The 23894-nt window shown below is 38.6% G+C and overlaps 6 protein-coding genes and 1 pseudogene across 6 annotated transcripts; 2 read left to right on the top strand and 5 right to left on the bottom strand.

Moving 5' to 3' along the window:
* Nucleotides 1–432: 432 nt before the first annotated feature.
* LOC103321216 (GDSL esterase/lipase) lies at nt 433–3255 on the bottom strand. The gene is made up of 3 exons (XM_008223004.2): nt 2865–3255; nt 2075–2551; nt 433–1500 (listed from the first exon to the last, which is right to left on the bottom strand). The coding sequence occupies exons 1-3, from the start codon at nt 2976–2978 to the stop codon at nt 754–756; spliced, it is 1338 nt and encodes a 445-aa protein (XP_008221226.2). The 5' UTR covers nt 2979–3255; the 3' UTR covers nt 433–753.
* A 977-nt stretch (nt 3256–4232) lies between these two features.
* LOC103321377 (GDSL esterase/lipase EXL3-like) lies at nt 4233–5841 on the bottom strand. The gene is made up of 5 exons (XM_008223175.2): nt 5557–5841; nt 5321–5451; nt 4994–5227; nt 4620–4878; nt 4233–4537 (listed from the first exon to the last, which is right to left on the bottom strand). The coding sequence occupies exons 1-5, from the start codon at nt 5807–5809 to the stop codon at nt 4335–4337; spliced, it is 1080 nt and encodes a 359-aa protein (XP_008221397.2). The 5' UTR covers nt 5810–5841; the 3' UTR covers nt 4233–4334.
* A 215-nt stretch (nt 5842–6056) lies between these two features.
* Nucleotides 6057–7653, top strand: LOC103321378 (GDSL esterase/lipase EXL3-like). The gene is given in 7 exon segments (XM_089045918.1): nt 6057–6379; nt 6382–6447; nt 6574–6636; nt 6639–6694; nt 6789–7019; nt 7119–7371; nt 7460–7653. Coding segments are annotated over 7 exon segments (1092 nt in total). The 5' UTR covers nt 6057–6150.
* A 98-nt stretch (nt 7654–7751) lies between these two features.
* LOC103321379 (GDSL esterase/lipase EXL3-like) lies at nt 7752–9738 on the bottom strand. Its single transcript, XM_008223176.2, has 5 exons — nt 9301–9738; nt 8896–9026; nt 8563–8796; nt 8218–8473; nt 7752–8048 (listed from the first exon to the last, which is right to left on the bottom strand). The coding sequence occupies exons 1-5, from the start codon at nt 9641–9643 to the stop codon at nt 7852–7854; spliced, it is 1161 nt and encodes a 386-aa protein (XP_008221398.2). The 5' UTR covers nt 9644–9738; the 3' UTR covers nt 7752–7851.
* A 4016-nt stretch (nt 9739–13754) lies between these two features.
* On the bottom strand, nt 13755–15866 carry LOC103321217 (GDSL esterase/lipase EXL3-like). The gene is made up of 5 exons (XM_008223005.3): nt 15397–15866; nt 14895–15025; nt 14521–14754; nt 14186–14441; nt 13755–14074 (listed from the first exon to the last, which is right to left on the bottom strand). The coding sequence occupies exons 1-5, from the start codon at nt 15746–15748 to the stop codon at nt 13878–13880; spliced, it is 1170 nt and encodes a 389-aa protein (XP_008221227.2). The 5' UTR covers nt 15749–15866; the 3' UTR covers nt 13755–13877.
* Nucleotides 15867–17086: 1220 nt separating this feature from the next.
* LOC103321380 (GDSL esterase/lipase EXL3-like) lies at nt 17087–19274 on the bottom strand. Its single transcript, XM_089044413.1, is given in 6 exon segments — nt 17087–17420; nt 17556–17811; nt 17917–18150; nt 18252–18301; nt 18304–18381; nt 19034–19274. Coding segments are annotated over 6 exon segments (1053 nt in total). The 3' UTR covers nt 17087–17226.
* Nucleotides 19275–19875: 601 nt separating this feature from the next.
* LOC103343532 (uncharacterized) lies at nt 19876–21297 on the top strand (annotated as a pseudogene).
* The last annotated feature ends 2597 nt before the right edge of the window (nt 21298–23894 follow it).

Here is a 23894-nt window from a genome sequence, read left to right as displayed (position 1 = left end):
ATTATAAAAAAACTCAACATCCAAAATGCTTTATAAACACATCAAAAACCCATCATTACACACTCAAAATCCATTTATAAACACATCCAAAAAATATACCATTGTTGATTTTGAGTGTGTTTCTATGTTTAAATAGTATTTGAATTTTTTTATAAATACTCATCTAGAATTGAATTTATTTATAAATTTTTATTTTTATTTTACGTCACTCATCTCAAGTTCAGTTTTACTCCCCTCCAATTATTTACGAGAAATTCAAAGATATATCATCAATCATTAATGTCATAATTTGTTGTGTTTTGTTTTTCTTTTCAAGTTAATTGATAGGGTCATAATAGTACTTATATATTTTAATAGTGTTAAATTGAAATCTTAAGTTCGAAGTCAGAAAAATAATAAAGTTTCATTAATAAGGTAATCAACGAAATATTGTTTAAGCAATACCGAAAAATAAATAAAAATCACATTTCTCTTATTTTGAGGGCTTTCATAAGAAATGGTAAAGTATGGCAAGTAAGATTTGGTATCTGATCCAGAAAAATGAATAACAACTATGAGAACTAAAAGCAAGGCTAACAACACAGAATCAGGGCAGCGTCTGGAAAAAAGAAAGAAGAAAAACAAAATAACAACATAGGATCAGTGACAGATTTAAGGGTTAATCCAGCACGTTATATTCTGGCTAGACATCTTCAAAGCATCTGAAACTTGGAAGCCAACTAATATATCAATGGGAACGGATTGAGTTGGCGATCAGAGGGACCAGTTAGACCGTAGCATAAGCGCAGTCATTCTGGCATTCCCATCGACAATATGTGCAATACCTGGCTTCACACTAAATCTCTTGCCCAAGTTTAATTTCATGTAGGATTCAATCTGAACACGGTCCAATAAATTAGGACCTCCAAGTATCCCACTCAAATTCATTCCCCATCCAACTGAATCTTCAGAATCATCAGACACACTCACAGCCCATTCTAAATGCCTGGGATTTGACTGCTTCATCTCAATCCAACCCCCAATCTTTGTCATCTCATCAACTTCTGATTCCAACATCAGAGCAATGGATCCACTTGAACCCTTTTCCGGTGAGTTTGATCCCAGTGGTGGCACGTATGCTTCAACCATTGCCTCTGGGGATCTATGATGTGTCAAACTGCCTTCAACGATTGTCTCATGGGATCTATCATGTGTCGAACTGCCTAAGGGAATGGTAAGAGCTCCAATTCTATGATCCACATACTCACTTGATAATCTAGGCATTTGGTGAAGACCCAGAAGCGAGAGCTTTGTTCCTCCAGGAAGTTGACAGACAATTTGCCCAAAAGTGCTCAAGCAAAGCTCAACTCTACCAGAACCCACTTGCGCTCCCAGTCCGGAGACAAACTGAGCCAATGAAGCAACAGTATTTGATTTTTTCACCATTAAGCCAACTGCACTGCCATTATGCTGATTTAGAAGCGGTGGCCCAAATGATGAAAGATCAGTAAGGCCCTTCCCCTGCCAGGAGAAAGAGGAAATATATATGCTTAACTAAAATCCATCAGGAGACTTGTCAATGCCAGAAAATTTTACAGTGATAGAACAGATGCACCAACAAATGTAAAATTTACCATGAAAGAACACATAACACCAATAGGATGTACAACATGCCTAATGATATGGTTGATGTTACTCAATTAAAAAACTCACAAACAACATGATTGCCACAAAAGAAAAACTCCAACCAAATGATATGACGACCCTAGCTGATTATCGAACTAAACTAAAAGGTCTGTCAAATTCACCCACAAGAAAAAACTACATTTGAAAATCAAATGGGTTCACACACTGAGAAACGAAAGAGCATCTTATTTACATCCTCAAATAATTGTTACGTTGACATCCATCTCATAAGTCATGACCTTAATTTTATGAAATGAAATCCGGAACACTAGTCCAACTCCATTGATGCATACAGGTCTTATCAGAAAGAAAAGTAAAATGAATGATTACTGGTATGTACCAAAAAATAAATAAATAAATAGAGGAAACAAATTAGTCCACCATTGAGATCAATGCGAGCATGTGATACCTGGTGGGAAGGATTTGTAAGAACTGCAACATCCCTGCACTGAGCTCCCACTGGGATTGCAATTGCAGATAACCAGTTGCTGACATTTGCTGTATAGGAAACTTTTGCTAGAGAAAGTGGGCATTCTGAAAGATCAGAAAGACTACCCTTGTGCTTCTGACTGGCTACGAACTCCGCCACAAGCGTATCATTCTGCCGAACACTTGTTTCAAAAGCAAACCTTGAATCAACCCCGGTTCTCATTCCTGCTCGACTAAGAACATCAGATTTGTGATCAACCTCATCGTCAATATTATGCATCAACAAGACAGCCCCCAAGAGATCAACCTCTCCCCTTACAAGAGTGCTGGCTTCTTGGAATGGACTTCCTTTGGAAGTTCCATACAAGGAAACCATTCTCTCAACCTTATCTTGTCTATCCCTGAGTTTCATTAAGTCCGAAAATGCTTCTCGTTGCAGCCGCTTCAATATTTCAATCTGAAAATTTCATATCGTGTTAGTGTTGTAATTTGTAAAGCGTCATCACATAGCTCATTGCTTTATTTTCGATTTATCTAATCTGAATAAATACCCCACCATTTCTCACTCATGGGTACTCCTCCATTTTACAATGCAACTACCAGCAGCTTAGCTTAGGTTAATTTTTAATTTTTTTTTTCTTTTGAAGCAAAAATAGGGCAAAATCAGTTTGAATTACGGCAAGGCAATGAAACATATCTACAGTGGGGACTGGGAAGTGGGATGAGAGATAATAAATAAGAAAAGAAGAAAGGAGCAATTTTGGAAATACCGGATGTCGGCGAGCTGAACGTTGAGGGTGCCCATGAATGAGGCCGTCAAACAATTCTCGGGTCGATTTCGTCAAACCTCTAAACTTGTCTACTACGAAAGCTAGGGGTTCCATTTCAGAACCCTATCAAGACCCTTCTGGACTAAGATTGCTGCAGTGATGGATTGTCAGAGACCCAGAGGGTTCATACATAGAAATTCAATATTGTCCAGATGCTGGGATTTTAAAATCCAGACTCAACCCGAGAGCGGCAAGCCTGCAAGCATTAGTCCAGTGAATTCCTCCTCTCTTTTCCTTTTCTTCTTCTTGGTTTTTCCTATTTGTTAGACGGCACGTCGTTTCATTGTTCAATCAGGCGGGATAGTAATGACACATGAGCCGAAAAGTCCAGCCCAGATGAGCCTAGCTTGTACTGGACCTAGTAATTGGGCCTATCTCTCTTTGAATTTCTTTGGTCCAAGTTGAAAAATTGCTCCCACTCCAAATTGAATGATGGCATTAGCGGTTCCACCGCTGCAGCCCAGCCCAAGGCTAGGGGGAAAAAAATGGAGTTCCAGCGGAGCAGCCCAGGCCCGGGGTGTGGGACCCACCTCTCTGGCAAGTTCTGCCGAGGTCCAAAACGAGGGTGTATCAGATACTGATCTGCTCTGATGCATCGATTTGATTTTTTTCCTGTTGCCACGTGGCGTCGTATGGGCTCTCCGATCTGATTTTTTCCTCCAATCCAACGGCAGCCAATTTTTTTGCCATAAAATACTGGAAAAAATTCGGAAAATTTTTTAAAAAATACCCAAAAATTAATGAATTTTTTTCTATAAATACCAGCCTTTTTTTTAAATTTATCTGAAATTTGAAATTGAAAATTTTATCCGATTATGAGATATGAATAGTATTGACACGTAGGAACCCGAAAATTTTATCCGAAAATATTATCCAAATTAATTATTGAGGTAAAAAAAGTTGTGAATAAAACAAAAAAATGAATAGTAATCGCCTTAGCAAGGGCAACGGGTGAAACACAAAATTGGATTTTGCAAGGCAACCACTATTCACGTGAATAGTGGCTGCCCTAGCTCCCTCCCTTGCCATGACTAAGGGCAAATGGGTGGAGTTACTCTTACAAGTATGAAGTGAACAACATCCGTTTTTGTTTTGGGGTCATTCTTTTTTGTTTTATGGCATTACAATTTACAAGATGTGCGATGAAGAGTTGCTGGAATGCATGCATCTCATGATTTCTCTCTTTGGGTGCGCAATTATATATATATATATGCTTCAAGATTACTTGCACAGATTTTCGTCCCTATTTTCTCCAGTATGAATTATAGGATGCATCCGCAAACTTAAGAAAATGATCAGTTGCATAAATAAATAAATAATACTGATTTGACTGAATATATATAATGGTAAATAAAGAATATTAGTGATCCCGCTTGAGCAATGTGATCGAAGTAATCCAATCCAAATCAATCATTGGCTGTGGAAGAAGGCTTGAATGGACTTGTGGAGTACCTGATGGGTAATAATCCTGTATGCTCTCTCAGAGGGATGATAACTGTCCCAGAAAACATAGCTTGTTGCATTTTTACAAGTGTTGGGAGACCATTTGTTACAAAATTCAGCAACCTCTATGATCCCTGTACCACAGCACCCTCTGTTTACAACTTCAAATCCTGCATGCATGCATGCATTATATTTTTCTCAAGAGATCGATTATTAACAGAATGTTACAAGGATATTTGAATGAACCCTTACCATATTTTTGTGGATTGTGGATGATATCTAGGAAAGGGCCGTACACATCCATGAAGACGGCCACTGTGGCATGGAATTGGTCACTGTTAAGGCAATCCAACTCTGCCGATAGCTTCTTGTTGAACAACTCTGCTGCTTCATTGTATATCTCTACACACTTTCTTTCTGGACCTCCTCCTAAAGTTCTCTGTGCCGGTATGCATCCAACCGGTGGTACGCTGATCACGCCTATCCTCCGTGCCCCCAATGCGTATAATTTCTTTGTTTAATTTAAAGACTACGACTTTAATCACTGTTTATAATAAGCAGCTGCAACAACTTAATTATAATTGTAATACATGCAGATACAGTGAATGATGAATTAATTAAAGTACCTGCACAAAGGCTGAAGCCTCGGTGAGCATAAGATCAGTGTAGGCATAAATATCATATTTCCAGAAGCGTGCAGGTGTATGATAGTAGGTATTGACAATGTCATCACTGCCTGCTGCCACCACGAATAGGCTGTTGCTTATAATGCTGCTTGCTCTCTCTTCTCCAATGTACTTTTTCAGCTTCTCTATGTATTCTTTCAGCAGTTGTAATTGTTCCGAAAGCGGTATAACTAACTGTTTTTTTCTTATATATATGTGAGTATAAACACAAATCTTCAAGATTCAGATCACTAAGATTATACTAATAATTAAACCGTAATTAATTACCATTAACTTAGATGTCAGAGGATCAAATCCTGCTCCGCCTGAAGCAAAGTTTACACCAGTCGGCAAGTCCTCGGCTTGAAGACACGGATCAAGATACGCGGGCAATAATTCTTTGATTCCAAGGTCCTCCACTGAACAAAACAAAAAAAAGAGAATAAGCACATTCTTTGGTGACATAACTAATTGGAAAAGGATTTGCATTATAGTAGTAATAGAATAGATTATGAATAAATTACCAATAAGGTCTGAGGGAACCTTGCCATTGCCAAATCTTCCAGTTGGTAACCCTCCCATAAAATCTCTCCCGTATGGAAGGAAATTGCTTTTAACAAGAGTGGTAAGGTTGTTATTGTTCCCCGTATCAACTATCGAGTCCCCAAACATAAAAACACCCGGTATTGTTACATTGTTTGGTAGCTTCGCAATAGCTTGGGCAGTAGAAAGAATCAGATCCACATAAACAAACATAAAGAAAAATAAATTGTTCATTGCAGCTCTGCAGAACTTAGTTTACCTTCAAGCTTTTCTGATTCTGTCTGAATATAAATGGAATATATAATATGGAGGAAAATTCATCAATGTGTCAGTTGTGTGACTTCGAGATCAATTGATTCCTTGCACGGATCTGTTACCACTCATGCAATTGGTGTGCTTTCTGATCGAAAAGGCTATGTATATCAATGGACTTCTCTAAAACGCACCTACCAAATCACCTGTTTCTGTTTCAAATAAAAAAGGAGGTCGAGGGAGGTCTATATGAATAAAATAATGCCAATCAAGCATATATTAGTCAGCCTTAAAAATAAATCTAATATGCAGAAGTACTTTTCATGCGTGAATCTGCTTTCTGCAATTTTTTCGAAAAATTTAGTTATACTAGTACTTCAAGTGCAATCATGTCTGTGGTTTTGCACCCCCAACATATGCAGAAGCAGCTACCTGCTGCAGAAAATGGGACGTTAAAATTTCCAGGGCTTTTTGCCTTTGGAGATTCAATTCTTGATACCGGCAACAACAATAATCTTGCCACTGTAGCTAAATGCAATTTCCCGCCCTATGGACAGATTTGGTGGGAGGCATCCCAACAGGAAGATTTGGCAATGGAAAAGTGCTCTCAGACTTGATAGGTACATATATTGATCACAGGAAAACAGAGATACAAATGCTCTGGTAACCAATGATTGATGATCATCATTAATTGAACTAACTAGTTTCATTTTAATGACATGTTTTGTTTGTTTTTAATTCTTTAGCCGAAGGCTTGGGAATCAAAGAACTTTTGCCAGCATATCTTGACCCAAACCTGCAGAGCCCTGATGTGTATGCTTTGCGTCAGGTAGCTCTGGTTATGATACTCTAACACCAACCATAACGGTATGTTGCGGCTAAAATGTACATTCGACTCGAGGACCTTAATTGTTTGCTTCTCCTAATTGGAATATTGCTGATTTTCTTGTGGAAAAACTAGGGAACTTTATCTCTATTCAAACAACTAGAACTCTTCAAAGAGTACATTGTGAAGCTGAGAGGGATTGTTGGAGAAGAGAGAGCAAGAGCCATCATAGCCAACAGTCTATTTTTAGTTTCAGCAGGCAACAATGACATTTTGATTAGTTATTCTCTCATTGCTAGAAAGCTTCACTGCGATTTTCCTTCATATGCTGCTCTTTTGGTCAGCATGGCTTCTACTTTCCTCAGGGTAAATTAATTAATCAAATGAAATAATCAGCACTAGTATAGCGTGACTTAAATTTTCTTTCTTTTTTGTTGTTAAAATTAGTGTGACTTGACTTTGAAGGAATTATATAGCCTCGGGGCAAGGCGAATTGGTGTTTTCAGTACAGCAGCAGTGGGATGCTCCCCATTTGACAGAAATAGAGGAGGTTTACTGAGAGAGTGTTTGGAGCTGGAATTGGAAGAAGCAGCATGGTTCAATTCTGAGCTATCATCTGAACTAGATTACATCAAAACCAACTTTACAGACGCCAAGCTAGTCTTTTTGGATATCTACCACCCTCTTCTTGACCTCAATCAACATCCTCACAAATCAGGTAATCTTTTACTTATTAGATTTTAGCTGCTGCTTTTTGTTTTTCTTAACAATTTCACTTGTTTGTTTGTTTATATCTATAATTTCAGGATTCCAAGTAGAGAAGTTTGGATGTTGTGGTACTGGAACAATAGGAGTGGCGGTATTGTGTAACGAATTCAGTCAGTTCACGTGTACAGATGCATCTAAATACCTCTATTGGGATGCAGTTCATCCCACAGAACGAGCTCTCAGAATCGTTGCTTCTCAGATTCTTAATAAATACATAAATAGTTTCTTTTGATGCTACCCATTGTATCAGTGGTCTAAGGTCTTCCCATATCAAGACTCTACTGGACTAATTTATATAGATAATATAAATATTAAAAAAAGGCATATTGGTGCATCTAAAGTAAACTTGCAGGGTTTTATTGATTGATTGGAATTGAATAATCATGCTTGCAACTTGCAAGGAAATTGATCATAAGGATAATGACTTGTCTCAGAAGAAGCGGTTGGCATATTTGTCTAGCACCTGCTGCACAATGATCTTGAATGCACTTTCTGTTGGATGGTAGCTGTCCCAAAAAACATACTTAGAGTCATCTGAACAGGTGCCTGCAGGCTGAAACTGGTTGCACAGTTTTGTTACTTCAATAATCCCACTACCACAGCACCCTTTATTCACAACTTCAAAGCCTGCAGATATTCAATAAAAACATCTTTATTTGTATTCTTATTTTCGTTAAGGGGAAGAAGAAACAGCGCACAAATATTTAGTTGGATGTTTTTTATTTTTAGCTTATTATGACAAGAAAAATGAAAGATATATAATCGCGTTAGTTAGAACTTAGGCAGATTAATTCACCGTATTTTGTAGGGTTTATGATGAGATCAAGTAGTGGATTGTAGATGTCAATATAGACCACTCTTGAGTTGGGCAGGTTTTTGTTAAGGCCATCCATCTCTGCAGAGAGTTTGAAATTGAAGAGCTGCGATGCTTGGTTTTGTTTGTCGTCACATTCTCTTAGCATGCCTCCTCCAACCGTTCGTTGAGATGGCACACATCCGATAGGTGGCACATTGAGTACACCTATTCTTCGTGCCCCCAGGCCATATAAGTCCTAGCAACCAAATCATTTGCTACATCAAACTTTTAAGTTTAACTATATGCAATTGCGCTATTTCTCCAAAGTTGAGTTCAAATGCTTACCTTGACGAACTGAGAGGCATAGTTGAGCATGAAGTCAGTGTAAGAAGGAACATCATACTCCAATTTCCTAGCACCGCTAAGAAAATAGGTGTTAGAAATATCATTGCTGCCCGCTACCACAAAAATCAAACAGTTTGCTATGATGAAGTTTGTTCTCTCTTCTCCAGCAATTCCTTTCAGCTTTTCTACGTACTCTTGGAACTGCTTCAGTTGGTCAGATAGTGATGCAACTCCCTATATATTTCACCAAAAATAACAAACAGCGACACCAGTGAGTGGGAATTTTCAGAATGTGTGTGGGAAAAGAAGAAAGGGTTAAGTAAGTGTAAGTACCGCGAGTTGTGCTGTCAAAGGGTCGTAGCCTGCTCCACCAGCAGCTATTACTACACCAGTAAGGAGATCCTCTGGCTGCAGGGTTGGATCCAAATATGCTGGCAACAGCTCTTTGATTCCAAATGCTTCCACTGAACATGAAAAAACACAACATTGTCCATCTTTCATGAAAGCTCCTTTCAGCATTAAGTTAACATATCACATGAATTAAGTACTCTGTTAATTTTTTTTACGTCAATTGCGTTTCGACTGAGGAAAAGTGAAATATATGAACATTTGGTTCGGAGGAGAAGTTACATGCTGGAGTTGGGTTTGCAAATCAAGTTGACTCCTAATAATATACTCATAATATAATCAATAATAACAATTAGCAATGCTGGATGAAATAATGAGGAGGATGAGAACCTAAGAGGTCCGAGGGAACCTTTCCATTGGAAAATCTTCCTGTTGGCATTCCTCCCTTGAGGTCTTTCCCATATGGAAGGAAATTGCAGCGTGCAAGTGTTTTGAAATTGTTGTTGTTGTTGCCCGTATCAACAATCGAATCTCCAAATGTAATCACTGCCGGAACACTTACATTCCCCGGTAGCTTGACTGTCGTAGCTGCTGTCTCTGTAGTATTGCTTACAATGCACAAGAAAAGCAGGACAAATATGTTAATGTAAGACAGAAAGATGCATATAGCGTTTGATGTGGTCACTGGAACATGTGACCACTGTCTCTTCCTGAACATGTTACGTCCACACATAGCTAATCCTGGGTTTGGATCTCTCCAATCCAACTATCCAAATACACAAAGAATAATTGAATGAACAAAATTGTCAAATAAAAAATACTGGGGCAAATTTTTTGAGGATTTATGTTCTTCTCCAAAAAGAAGGTGTATATATATATACACACAGTCTCCTTCTATTGATGGGCCCTTTAGTACTCTAAATTTTTTTCCAATGATCCAAACAATCTATTTTTAGGTCTTCATTCATAAATCATCCTTATAAAAAATCAGACAAATCGGAAACCGTTTGACATCCAATTGTGTCCTACAAAATCAATGAACACAGTGCTTCAAAAAAGTATTAAAAATTTCAATAATTCAATTGAGTGGTCAAATGATATCGGATTAAAGTGTACATATATACAGAGAGCTTCCATTGAGGATCCCTCATATAAGCTTATTTGAGGACACCCTACAAGGCCCCACTACGGATTGTATTTCACTAATCCAACGTCTATTTTGTAGATACTCATTCAAAGATCATCTCTACAAAAAATCATTTGAATCCGATATCATTTGACCACTCAATTGAGTTATTGAAATTTTAGTACTTCATTGAAGCGTGTTCATTGATTTTTGTAAGACACAATTGGATGTCGAAACATTTCCGATTTGTCTAATTTTTTGTAAGGATGATCTATGAATGAAGACCTAAAAAATAGATGGTTTGGATCATTGGGAAAAAAATTGTAGGGTACCCTAAAGGGTATCTCTCAAATAAAATTATTTGACGGATCCCTCAATAGAAGGGGACTATATATATATAAGTATATTACATGTTTACAATATAAAGTAACTAGGGGTGACATTTTAGACCGAAAAACTAAAAAACCTCTAAAACCAATCGACATTATACCGCATTGGAACTGCAATAGCTAAAAACCGACCGAAAATTGCCGTTTTAGAAACCGAACCGCAATTGCGGTTGTGGTATGTGATTTTGGCAACTCGCGGTTACCACAAACCTCAAATATATATTTTTAAATTGCATTTTAGTAGTTAGATGTTGTGTTTTAATTTGGTTGAGTTTAATATATTATTAATATGCTTTTGTGTTGTGTTGTATTATAGATGGAGTCTAGCCACTCTAACACACATAATCCCCCAAACACGAAACACAACCTCCACTCTAACTCATAAAGAGAGGCTTATTCTTATAATAAAATCCACTCACCACCACTTACACTTGAGTTCTCCTTTTGGTTTGTAACTTTAATTAACTTTGAATTGGATTTTTCTTTAGGTTGTGAATACTTGAGAAGTTGAAGTTGAGGTTGTGAATTTATATACCTTGAGAAGTTCAGGTTGTGAATTTATTTCTTTAGGTTGTAAGTTTATATATGCTTGAGAAGTCGAGGTTGTGAATTTATTTCTTTAAGTTGTGAATTTATATTTTTTGGTTAAAGTATGCTTGAACTCAAAAAGCTTCAAAAGAAGTATCAAACATAGGCTTAAAAGTGTGGAAGATTGAATTTTTATGATACAAAAAGACCACACTTAAAGATATAAAAATGTCTAATTTAAGCCCAAAATATTCAAATCGGTTTAAAATCGTTAATTCACAGTAACCGACCGATTTTTACGGTTTACCGCAAGCAATCGGTTTGCGGTTTCAAAAATCATCTTACGGCAAATAGTCGGTCGGTTTGTGGTTCAGGGAAAAATCGCGATTACCGAACCGCAACCACCCCTAAAGGTAACTGTATATGCAATGCAACATTGGGAAATAATAAAGGCCAACTAATTACAGAAAGGAAGTCAAACCTAATTACGTACAAGGAATATAAATCACACACCCTAACCCAAACCTAATTACACAAAGGAAGTCAAACCTAATAAGAATTACTTGTGGTTCTTGCATAGTTTTCCTTGCATTTATGCAATGATCTTCTTCAGTTTATCCCTTAGGCCGTCAGTTAATGCCATAAATTTATGCAAATCGGTTGTGTTTAGTTCTTAGCGCTACCTACATCTTATGGACCTAATTCAATTAATGCCATGAATTTATGCAAACCGGCTGTGTTTAGTTCCTAGCGCTACCAAGCCTATGGACCTAAATGATGCATACAGTACAGAAACACATAGATTATGAATAATTTTTTTATTAATTGTTCATGTTTTGGTTAAATAATTTTTCAATTGTTTTCCTGTGTTTATTAAAGTGTTGTTATTTCCACCTACCTTATCTTCAAACTTTTATAGACAAATTTACTCATTTATAAAATGACTTCTAATGACAAATTTACACATTTCTCCTTGCTTTGTCTTGTTTCTCTGCGAATAGAAGCTAAAGAGGAAACAAAATCCAGGTTGGCTCTCTTTGCCGTATCACTTCCTCAAGTGAAAGCGTAATTTCTCATCTTACGTTTCCATGTTTCTTTGCGTTTACTCTTTGTCTTGTGACCCATTTGAAAATTTTTGTAGGTGGGTTTTCTTATTTACCCAAAAGAAAAGGAAAAAAAAAACTAAAATTTGTAGGTGGGTTTTGGAGTTTCTGAAACTAGGGTTTTTTTTCGTGGGATGCTTGTGGTTCAATTTTAGTAAGATTTTGGGTCTATTTGCTTGATTTTTTAATTTTTTGTTTGTTTTGGGGGGTTAAAGCTACAGGAGATTTAATATTTGTGGTTTTAGTATTATAGGAATCTGAGCTTGGAACTTTTGCTGGTTTCTGAGCTAATTGGAAACTAGGGTTGTTTTGAGCTTTGTTTTGGAGTTTTTGGGTATCCCTCGAAGCTTTGGAATGGTTTGACTTTGTAGGTATTTAGTAGAAGTACATATATTTCGTTTGGAGAAGTTGTATTTGAGATTCAAGGAGTTGGAAAATTGTATTTGAGATTTGTTTTGAAATTCTGCGAAATTGTGTTTTGAAGCTTATGCGACTTGACTTTGTGGGCCACTGGCAAAAGTTAATTCGTAGGTTGTGTATGTTTGTCTCTCTTTTTCTCAAAATGGATTAAAGAGTATTTCATGAATAATGGTGGATGGAAAGATAAGATGATGTTTTTTTCGAATAAAAAGAAAGTGAGTGAGAAAATAGAATAAGATGATGAAAATAACATCACTCATTTATTATTATATTACCCTTATTATTATTTCAAAACATGTTCCTAAATGATGCATTGGTGGTGGTCAAGTGGACACCAATGTCAATGTGCATGTGCACCGGTAAGAAAATGGGCCTTTTAGGCTAAGAGTCAATGTCTTTGCCTCTCCGGTATTTCTCTTTTGGGTCGAAAGTCGTAACGTGTCCTTTTAGGTCTTATTTGGTTCGTGGGAAAGGAGGTTTGAGGAGGGGAAATCAATTGTTTTTCTATATTTGGTAAGTCCAGGTATGAGAAATGGTTGTCTGGCACATAGGAAAGTAGAGAGGAAAGTGAAGCCCTCTTCCCAACTTGAGTTTTATTTTCCCTCATCATGGGAAAGTTTAGGAAAATGAGTCAACATTCAATGCACATTTTTCATGACCATTTTGTCCCCATTAACAATTTAGAATTACAATATATCATTAAAAACACTCTTTTTTTATTTGATTTAATATGGATATAATTAGAAAATTATACAAACTTTGTTTTCCATTCCTACTTAAAACACACATGGAAAAGGGAACCAAGTGAAATCTTCTGGTTACTTTCCTGGCATTACCAAACATGAAAAAGGAATATTCCATTTCTCATCCCTTAAGAAATAACATGGAAAGTGATTTCCCCTCAAATCTGTTCCATGAACCAAACGGGGAATTATAAGATTCCTATTCCAACTTTTTCACCTGGGGCGGTTTTGCCAATTCGAGCTTGGGCCTTTTTTTATGGAGGTACTTAAACTTGTAGTTTTGTTCTTGTTTCCTTAACGGGCCTTATTGTCCACTATTTGAACCGTGAGTCATTTTATAGCGAGGAGGTTATTTAAGGCCTTTAGATGATGTCATATCTCTTAATCATTGGATTAAATTAATGGCTAAATAATTTGATTCAGCGGTTATAAGATAAGAACTCATTTAAGACCTTCGATAAGTCCCTCACTATAGAACTCTTCCCCGCCTTCACTGTAAAATCATTGTTCGCCTTTTCGGTAGTGGACCAAAATATCGACTCTGGGCCCAATAATATTTAGTAATTGATTGAACCTGAATAATTAATATGCGTACAATACAAATGACAATGATGCAAGTCAAGGAAATTGATGACAAGGATGAGGAAGTGAGTTCGTCTCATAAGAAGAATTTGGTATATTTGTCTAGAATCTGCTGCACAATGATCTTGTAGGCTCTCTCTGTTGGATGGTAGCTGTCCCAGAAAACGTACTTAGAGTCATCTGAACAGGTGCCTGCAGGCTGAATCTGGTTGCACAGTTTTGTTACTTCAATAATCCCACTACCACAACATCCTTTGTTCGCAACTTCAAAGCCTACACGCCGTACGTATTCAAATATTGCTTTCAGTTAGTTAACTTATGACATTGACAAGCACCTGTAAATAAATATAATAGAGCTTAAGCTACGCAGATTAATATCTGTACCGTATTTAGTGGGGTTGTTGATGAGATCAAGCAGTGGATTATAGATGTCAATATAGACCACCCTGGAATTGGGCAGGTTTTTGTTAAGGTCATCCGCCTCTGCAGAGAGTTTGGAATTGAAAAGCTGCGATGCTTGGTTTTGTTTCTCGTCGCATTCTCTTAGCACGCCTCCTGCAACCGTTCGCTGAGAGGGTACACATCCAATCGGTGGTGTGTTGAGTAAACCGATTCTTCGTGCCCCCAGTCCGTACAAGTCCTACAAAATAATTAACCCCTTTGCTGAATCAAACTTTTAACCATACATATCTGCAAAGTCGTTGAGTTCAAGAGCTTACCTTGACGAATTCAGAGGCGTAGTTGAGCATTAAGTCAGTGTAAGAAGGAACATCATACTCCAATTTTCTCATACCGGTTAGAAAATAGGTATTTGAAATATCGTTGCTGCCAGCTACCACAAAAATCAAACTATTTGATATGATAAAGTTTGCTCTCTCCTCCCCAGCAATTGCTTTTAGCTTTTTTATGTACTCCTTGAACTGTTTCAATTGGTCGGATAGTGATGCAACTCCCTACATATTTTACAAAAAATATTAATAACAAACAGAGACAACACAAGGAAGGAACTTCCAGAATAATTAATGAGTCGAAAATAAAAACAACAAAATTGAGAAGAAGAAGAAAAAGAAAAGGTTTAAATAGGTGTCCCTACCGCGACCTGTGCGGTCAAGGGGTCATAACCTGCGCCACCAGCAGCTATTACTACGCCAGTAAGGAGATCCTTAGGCTGCAGGGTTGGATCCAAATATGCGGGCAACAGCTCTTTGATTCCAAATTCTTCCACTGGGGAAAAAAAACACACACACACACACAGCATTTATCTTTCATTCATGTAAGGGCCACATACTAGCCAACTCAATGATCATTTCAATGTATTTAAGTACTTTTTCCTTTGATAATGTCACATGAAGTTTTTTTTTCTCTTTTGGCTCGGCTTTGATTGAACATTTTAGTGTGTATGCATCATGCATGAGATCTAAGAATTTCATTCTGGATTTCTTGGACAAAATTTAGTATGTATGCACGAGATCAAGTTGATTCCTAATGATAATCAAAATAAAATTTATTATTTTGTTCAAGTTGATTCCTAATGATAATCAAAATGCAATTAGTAAAAGTTGAATGCTTGATGAATTAATGATGATGATGACAACCTATGAGGTCTGAGGGAACCTTTCCATTGGAATATCTTCCTGTTGGCATCCCTCCCTTGAGGTCTTTCCCGTAGGGAGGGAAATTGCTGCGTGCAAGTGTTTTGAAATTGTTGTTGTTGTTGCCCGTATCAACAATCGAATCTCCAAAGATAATCACTGCTGAAACACTCGCATTCCCTGGCAGCTTGAGTCTCGCAGCTGCTGCCTCTGTAATATTAGTAATATTACACAAGAAAAGCACGAAAAATATATTAACATAAGATATAAATATGCATATCGTGTTTGATGAGCACTGTCTCTGTCTGACCCACTGAGGACTGCACATAGCTAGTCCTCCTGTATCTGCATGCATTTCTGGGTTTGGATCTCTCCAGTCCACTTAATCACACAAGTAGGAATAAAAACTGAAGGAAATATTCGAAGGATTGAAGGAAAGTGGGCTTGACAATTTTCTTGCGTGTCTGGTATACTTTTCTGTGCATTTATATAGTGATCTAATCTTCTTCAATTGATCCTTAATGCTACGCATTTATTAATTACACGAACATGGAGGAAACAGATACATATATTTTTAGCTGTGTTCTACACTTATTTGCAACAGCCAATAAATACTCTCCTGTATTATTTTTAGCTGTGTAAAGTAATACTAATATATAATATACCCTTTTAAGAGCATTCACAATGATACTCTCTATTTCTTAACTAAAAATATAAGAAAGTTATTTTAGGAGCTCTCTAAAAAATTTCAACTTCAACCATACTCCCTAATTTGGAGAGTCATAAATGCTATAACTCTCTTTTGATTGGTCCATCTCTATTAAAAAATAAAATAAAAAATAGTTAGCATTAAATAAATATTTAAAATACTCATTAAATAAAGCAGCATTAAATTATAAGGAGTCACTAGGAGTCCTTTCTCTCTCCTTATCTTTAGGAGCTCCTAGAGGACTCCATATTTTAGGAGGTGGATGTGGAGCGTGGTTTAAGTTGCATTTTTACGATTCCTCCCTAAAATTTGTCTAAAGAGGTGGTTTAGGGAGCCCATTATAGAAGCTCTAAAAGTTGCTTGGTGGCCGCCTAATTAAGAGGGTGCTCGTCAGCGGTCCTCCTATATCCCACACCCACAGATGCTTAAACAGCTCAAACCTGCTCTTACTTGCTTGATATGCAATTGTGGGCAATGGCACATGGATCCACTTGATCTTGATGTGTGTATATATGTAGTTACAGTTGGAAGTTCAGATACAGAATCAATGCAACGCTCACTGATTGAGATGCTAGAGCTACCTCCAATTATAATTTATTCATATGCTGGGCAGGGCATGGGCATCCATGTATGGTCTGCCTCTCTGCATAATTTATGCATATTCTGAAGCCACGTGCACAGTGCTTGCATGTTTCTTTTTCTAGCCTTGCCAAATTGCCAAATTGCCAATTGCCGTGTATCTTCCCTTTATAATCAATTGCCTAAATTCATTACATATTTCTCCGTTACCTACTAAAACACACTGAATTCAAGTGACTTAGACCTGCCCAACTGCATTATTAATTGTACAGTAATCACGTGCATGAATTTGAAACTCAATCAAAATTCAAAAACAAGGAAGGAAATCTGTAATATATATTATAATAAGCTTTCAATAATTATTGTATAATCAGTGCTCCATATGAATCATGTAATTTGGTACAATTTCCCTGAGACTGAGAGTAACCAAAAAGGCCTTTGCAGAGATTTATTCCATTGGATTTGGAGGATCATGAGCTCTCTGCAAATCCTCAATCTGAATAATTAAATAAAATTATATATAAATTAATGAGTTGATTTGTCTCTCATGCCAAGCGGTAGATGTATTTAGTCATGAGTTCCTTGACAATGATTTTGTATGCGGCTTCAGTGGGATGGTAACTGTCCCAAAACACATAATTAGAGTCATCAGTACAAGTCTCAGGCTCGAATGCATTGCAAAGTATAGACACCTCCAGCTTCCCACTCCCGCAACACCCTTTATCCGCAATTTCAAAGCCTGCATGCGCATGGACAAAATAAGTAATTAAAAACATACCAAATTAATATGTAATATAATTAACACTAGACTTGAATCTATAATTTAATTAAGCCTTGAATTAATGGATTAAGTTATAAGTTTAGGGTAAGTTACCGTAATTAGTAAGGTTGATGATGAGATCGAGTAGAGGGTTGTAGATGTCAACATATACCAGGTTTGAGTTGGATAGGTTTTTGTTGAGGACATCCAGCTCTGCAGAGAGTTTGGAGTTGAACAACATGGCTGCTTGGTTGGGTTTCTCTACACAATCTCTTAGTATGCCTCCTCCCAAAGTCCTCTGGGATGGCAAACATCCAATAGGGGGTGCGCTGAAAACACCAATTCTCCGTGCCCCCAATGCATACAACCCCTTTTCACAACACAAGAAATCAAACAAATCAAAATTACAAGCTTTGACAGAGATTAGTATTATATAGTTTTGACATCGATCGGATTTAATATGTTTTAAAGTTACCTTAAGGAAATCAGAAGCGTGATTGAGCATGAGGTCGGTGTAAGAAGGCACATCATACTCTAATTTCCTAATGCCAGTAACAAAGTAGGTGTTGGCAAGATCGTTGCTGCTTGCTACCACAAAAAATAGACTGTTAGCCAAGATGGAGTTTGCTCTATCTTCTCCCACAATTCCTTGCAGCTTTCCTATGTATTCTTCAAATTGTAGCAATTGATCGGATAGTGGTGTAACTGCCTGTTTAAGTTTAACCAAAGAAAAAAACAAGTGACTAAGAACAAGTTAAGTGAAAATGAACTTGATTAGCAAGCATAATCAACTAATGCAAGTCGTTTCACCACAACTTTTGTTGTCATAGGGTCATATCCCGTGGCACCCACAGCGAAGTGACACCCGTAAGCAGATCATTCGGCGTTAGATTTGGATCCAAATAGGCTGGCAAGAGCTCCTTAATACCCAATTCCTCCGCTGAAAAAAAAAACAGAACAAAATGGAAGTATAAGGAATCAAACTTGCATTATGATGAAGATTGAAGAACAACTCTAGTGCCACAATACTCACGAAACTAAAGGACCATATTATTTAATTTGTTGCATATGGAATGTTTTTCTTTCTTATTTTCCCTATTGGACTGAGGAAGTTGACGAGAAGGCCCAGATAAAACCCATCAAACCATGGGCTTTAACAACGATGGACAGCCCAGTCTCCCGAATTCTTTTTCCCTACGTTAAATGGCCAAAGTATTGCCTTCACTTCTCTAATCATTTTCTATGCATTGTCCATCGGCAGCAACATAACCCAAAAAAACTATAAAGTAAGATTTGGACAACTGGCGAAGTACACAGAAGAACAGATTTGACAACTCGGAGACTAGGGCACGTTGGAGTAATTTATAAGATTAGATATGATGTTAACTGATTTGCCAATTGACAACCAACCAAATATCCTCTGAAATCTTTCTAGCAAGTTGCAACAAAGGAAAGACGGTGCTAGATATTTCTGGTAACTAATTAAACTGACGGTCAAATGAGTGGATGACCAATTGACCACGAGAATGAGAGTGAAAAAGAAACAGAAAGAGAGAGAGAGATTATTGATGCAGCAGCGAAAGATGCACAACCTATGAAGTCAGAGGGAACCTTTCCATTGTAATATCTGCCAGTGGGTATGCCTCCCTGGAAATCCTTGCCATATGGAGGGAAATTGCAGCGAGCTGGTGTTTTGAGATTGTCGTTATTGTTGCCTGTATCAACGATCGAATCTCCAAACATAAACATAGCTGGAATTGTAACATTGGCAGCTGCTAGCAGCTTAACCCCTAAACCACCACCTCCTCCTCCACCTGCCGCTTCTGTCGTCATTAATAGTAATACCGATATTACCATACTAGAAAAAACAAACAACGTCATCATTAATAATATTGTCGTGATCACTGAATACGCCTCTTTCAATTCCAATTGCAATCTCTCTCTTTTTGGGTTGAACTCGAGGGTACCTATAATATTGTCTAGACTCTAGCTAGTTCAAACTAAACCAATAAAGGAAAAGGATGACGAATGTGAGGCAACTTCTGGGCCCTCCTTGGTTCTGCTCTGTACATGTGTGTGTGCATTTATATATATATATATATATATATATTATTGGAAGACAATATGTTTAGGATACTTGATTGATTCTCCTTGATCATAGGAACAGATTTGATCCGTGTAAATCAATGTAATTATGTTCTATTTATTTCCTTCCTAGAATAGGCTACCTTGTATTATATAAGTCTTGTGTCCTATTGTAAATATACATAATGAAATATTCTGAAGTTTCTTCCAAGACTTCATATTCCTAGAATCCTAGCCAAATCACTTTTCAACATGGTATCAGAGCACCGTTTCTGGTGACTCCGAATACCCACACAGCTTCCGCAATTCCAACAAACACAATATCACCATGGGCGATCCAAAACCCATTGGGACGTCCACCGACACCCAAAACCTAAAGTTTACAGAGACATTCACGGATGTCTCAAACCCTATTACTCTATATTCCTCAGATCAACCTGGGAATATTCTGGTCTCCAAGACACTTCAAGGAGACAACTATAGTACCTGGAGTCGTGCTATGCGAGTCAGCTTGAGTGCGAAGAATAAACTTGGCATGGTTGATGGCACCATCGACCCTCCACCAGAGACTGACAAACAATTTGCATCATGGCAAAGATGCAATGATATGGTCCTTGCCTGGATTCTCAATTCGGTCCACGAAGACATTGCAAGCAGCGTTTCTTATTACACGACAGCAGCCGAGGTTTGGGCCGACTTGCGAGATCGTTTCTCACAAGGAAAATTTATCAAATCAAGAGAGAGATCGTTGAACACAGATAGGAACAGCAATCAGTCTCGATCTACTACACGAAACTAAAAGCGTTGTGGGATGAACTGGCATCCTACAATGAAATCCCGACTTGCACCTGTGGGGGATTGAAAAAGGTGAGTGATCGGGATGAGAAAGAAAGGGTGATGCAGTTCCTGATGGGTTTGAATGACTCTTATGCAGCAGTACGTGGCCAGATACTATTGATGCAGCCACTACAGACACTTGGAAGGCATACTCCCTTGTTCACCAACAAGAGAAACAAGTAGAGGTATCTCTGAATCGTAACAGTATAAATTTACATGCCATGAATGTAACTCATAACAAGGAAGCTGCTGCACCGAAAGGAAACACCCTACAATGTTCATATTGTGATAAAAAATACCACACCCTGGATCAATGCTTTTATCTGATTGGTTTCCCACCTGGCCATAAGTATCATGGCAAGTCAGTCAAGCCACCAAACAAAAGAAAACCTGCGGCAAACCAAGTGCAAGTGGAAATCGAGACCACCAAGGGCGCTGACTCACGACACAAGGCAACGTCCAGTGACGGTTCGAAGTTCACCACTGAAGAATATAATCAACTTATGGCAATGCTCAAGAAGAGCAGCCTCGATGGTAATCCTCAACACTTTGTGAATGCAACAGGTACAATCACACCTTCCTCTAACTTGTCAGAAGTCTTCCCAAAGAAAACCTTATATTGGATCATTGATAGTGGGGCAACGGACCACATCTCTTCCTCTCCTCACTTACTAGACAAGAAATCATTATCCATGCTAGATTCTGTTCAATTGTTAAATGGAGGACAGGTTTTAATAGACTCGATCGGTTCTATACAAGTTACCCCTCACATTAAACTTGATGGAGTGCTCCATGTGCCTAACTTTCGAGTTTGCTTATTATCTGTTAGCAAACTTACTGCAGCATTACGATGCATAGTGATTTTCTTCCCTGGTTTTTGTGTAATACAGGACATGGATACGAGGAAGACGATTGGCCTGGGCAAGCGATATAATGGGCTCTACTACTTGGCGCCAGAACAAAACCCTTGCCTTGCCCATCACATTAGCCGCAACTCCATCCTCTGGCACCAACGGTTAGGGAACCTTTCCGCCGGGCCTCTGCAAGCCTTAACCAAACAAGTTCCAACAATAATGTCTGATTCTAGTCATTCATGTGACGTTTGCCCCCTTGCTAAACAAACCCGTTTATCTTTTCCGTCAAGTTCTATTTCTTCTAAAGCACATTTTGATTTAATACATTGTGATATTTGGGGCCCTCATCGAGTCAATTCCCATTCGGGGGCTCGATATTTTTTAACAATTGTTGATGATTATTCTCGCTATACTTGGATCCATCTTATGCGTTTTAAGTCTGAAACACAAGGGTTGTTATGTTCTTTCATTGCTTGGGTCCACACACAATTTAATTGCATGATCAAAGCACTTAGGGCTGATAATGGTGGTGAATTCATGTCTTTGCGTTCCTTTTTTGATAGCAAGGGTATCATGTTTCAGACTTCTTGTCCGTCCACACCCCAACAAAATGGGGTTGTTGAACGAAAACATCGTCATCTCCTAAATGTTGGTCGAGCACTTAGGTTTCAAGCCAATTTACCACTACATTTTTGGGGGGAAAGCATACAAACAGCGTGTTATTTAATTAATCGTTTACCTACCCGCCTCCTTGCTCACAAAACTCCTTATGAAATTTTGCATCGTCAACTTCCCAATTTTTCTCACTTACGGGTTTTCGGTTGTTTATGTTATGCTACCAACCTCCATCCTCACCATAAATTTGACCAACGTGCCCAAAAATGTATTTTTGTTGGATACCCATTGGGCCAGAAAGGTTATCGCATTTATGAACTCACCACACACAAAAAAATTTCCACTCGTGACGTGGTCTTTCATGAAACCATGTTTCCTTTTCTCACACAACCTCCTGATCATCAACCTGACACACTTGTCTTGCCTATCCCCACCGACTATCCCACTCACCCTAATCCTACACAACCTCATCCAGAAACCCATTTACCCGCACCACCGCCAGCACCCCATTCCTCTACACCTACACCCATAGCGCCCTCTTTGCCCACACCGATAGACCCTTCCACTTTCCCACCAACCACTACCGACTCACTCCTAGCACCTCCTAACCCCCGCCCCTCGTCACTCTGGCCGCGCTTCAAGCCTTAGTAAGGCTCCAGGGCTACCATTTATATCATGTGCAATCCCTTGCTCCCAGCGCCACTTCCTCCTCCATGTCAGGTACTCGCTATCCTCTATCTCACTATGTCTCGTATGGTCATCTTTCACCATCACATCGCTCTTTTGCTTGTGTCATTTCTACTTTTGTCGAACCCACTACATTTGCACAGGCTCATAGTGATCCTTAATGGCGAGCTGCCATGGACTCTGAACTTCTGGCCCTTGAACAAAACAACACCTGGACTCTCACTACCCTTCCTCCTGGTCATCGCACCATCGGTTGCAAATGTGTCTACAAAATCAAGTACCACTCTGACGGTACCATCGAGCGTTATAAAGCTCGCCTCGTTGCCAAAGGTTTTACACAACGCGAAGGTATCGATTACAAGGAAACCTTTGCTCATGTTGCTAAACTCATCACAGTTCGATGTCTGTTAGCCGTTGCCTCTGTCCGTCATTGGTCCTTACATCAAATGGATGTTCATAATGCCTTCCTTCACGGTGATCTTAGTGAGGAAGTTTATATGCAGCTGCCTCCTGGGCTTCGCCCGCAGGGGGAGCATAATGTATGCCGACTCAACAAGTCCCTCTATGGCCTCAAGCAAGCCTCTCGCAGCTGGTTTCATAAATTTTCCACTGCTATAAACTAAGCCAGCTACCAGCAGTCAATGGCCGACTACTTCTTATTCACTAAGGTGCGTGGAAAATCATTTACTGTTGTTTTGATTTATGTCGACAACATGATTATAACAGGCAATGATGAGGCTGTCATCCATGATCTCAAACAATTCCTTCAGTCCCACTTTCAACTTAAGGATCTTGGACACTTGAAGTATTTCCTTGGTGTGGAGGTGGCTCGGTCTTCTCAAGGAATCTCCATTTCCCAACGTAAGTACACACTTGACATTCTTGATGAAGCCGGCTTACTCGGTGCAAAGCCTGCAACGTTTCCCATGGAAGAAAACTTGAGATTATCTCCCACGGAAGGGCAACTTCTCCACAATGCCTCGAAATACAGGAGGCTCGTTGGGAAACTCATTTATCTCACGATCACTAGGCCGGAGATTTCATACTCGGTTCATATACTCAGCCAATTCATGCAACAACCAAGAAAGCCTCATCTTGACGCAGTTCACCGTCTTCTACGATACTTAAAGGGGTCACCTGGACAAGGGCTTCTTTTTCCTTCAAATGGGAGTTTAATGTTGCAAGGATATTGCGACGCCGATTGGGCTCAATGTCCACTTACGAGAAGATTTGTCACAGGCTATTGTATATTCCTTGGGGGTGCTCTAGTATCTTGGAAAACCAAGAAACAATCCACTGTTTCTCGATCCTCAGCTGAAGCCGAGTATCGTGCCATGGCCTCTGCTACATGTGAGCTTGTGTGGATGAAGTTCTT

This window comes from Prunus mume, linkage group LG2, assembly GCF_029339155.1.
Source record: "Prunus mume cultivar Tortuosa linkage group LG2, ASM2933915v1, whole genome shotgun sequence".
Lineage (NCBI taxonomy): Eukaryota > Viridiplantae > Streptophyta > Magnoliopsida > Rosales > Rosaceae > Prunus > Prunus mume.
This window is presented reverse-complemented; position numbering and strand designations above follow the sequence as displayed.

What these genes read in the sequence shown, in the direction of transcription:
- LOC103321217 (XM_008223005.3), bottom strand. Translation starts at nt 15,748, where the DNA reads ATGCATGCAGATACAGGAGGACTAGCTATGTGCAGTCCTCAGTGGGTC. An exon ending in GGTTCCCTCAGACCTCATAG is followed by an intron (nt 15,026 to 15,396) that starts GTTGTCATCATC and finishes TTTTTTCCCCAG; the next exon opens with TGGAAGAATTTGGAATCAAA. An exon ending in CCTTGACCGCACAGGTCGCG is followed by an intron (nt 14,755 to 14,894) that starts GTAGGGACACCT and finishes TAAAATATGTAG; the next exon opens with GGAGTTGCATCACTATCCGA.
- LOC103321216 (XM_008223004.2), bottom strand. Translation starts at nt 2,978, where the DNA reads ATGGAACCCCTAGCTTTCGTAGTAGACAAGTTTAGAGGTTTGACGAAA. An exon ending in GTTCAGCTCGCCGACATCCG is followed by an intron (nt 2,552 to 2,864) that starts GTATTTCCAAAA and finishes TGAAATTTTCAG; the next exon opens with ATTGAAATATTGAAGCGGCT. An exon ending in TTACAAATCCTTCCCACCAG is followed by an intron (nt 1,501 to 2,074) that starts GTATCACATGCT and finishes TTCTCCTGGCAG; the next exon opens with GGGAAGGGCCTTACTGATCT.
- LOC103321379 (XM_008223176.2), bottom strand. Translation starts at nt 9,643, where the DNA reads ATGTGTGGACGTAACATGTTCAGGAAGAGACAGTGGTCACATGTTCCA. An exon ending in CTTTGACAGCACAACTCGCG is followed by an intron (nt 8,797 to 8,895) that starts GTACTTACACTT and finishes TGAAATATATAG; the next exon opens with GGAGTTGCATCACTATCTGA. An exon ending in ATGCCTCTCAGTTCGTCAAG is followed by an intron (nt 8,474 to 8,562) that starts GTAAGCATTTGA and finishes TTTGGTTGCTAG; the next exon opens with GACTTATATGGCCTGGGGGC.
- LOC103321377 (XM_008223175.2), bottom strand. Translation starts at nt 5,809, where the DNA reads ATGAACAATTTATTTTTCTTTATGTTTGTTTATGTGGATCTGATTCTT. An exon ending in CTCTGACATCTAAGTTAATG is followed by an intron (nt 5,228 to 5,320) that starts GTAATTAATTAC and finishes AGAAAAAAACAG; the next exon opens with TTAGTTATACCGCTTTCGGA. An exon ending in CCACAATCCACAAAAATATG is followed by an intron (nt 4,538 to 4,619) that starts GTAAGGGTTCAT and finishes GCATGCATGCAG; the next exon opens with GATTTGAAGTTGTAAACAGA.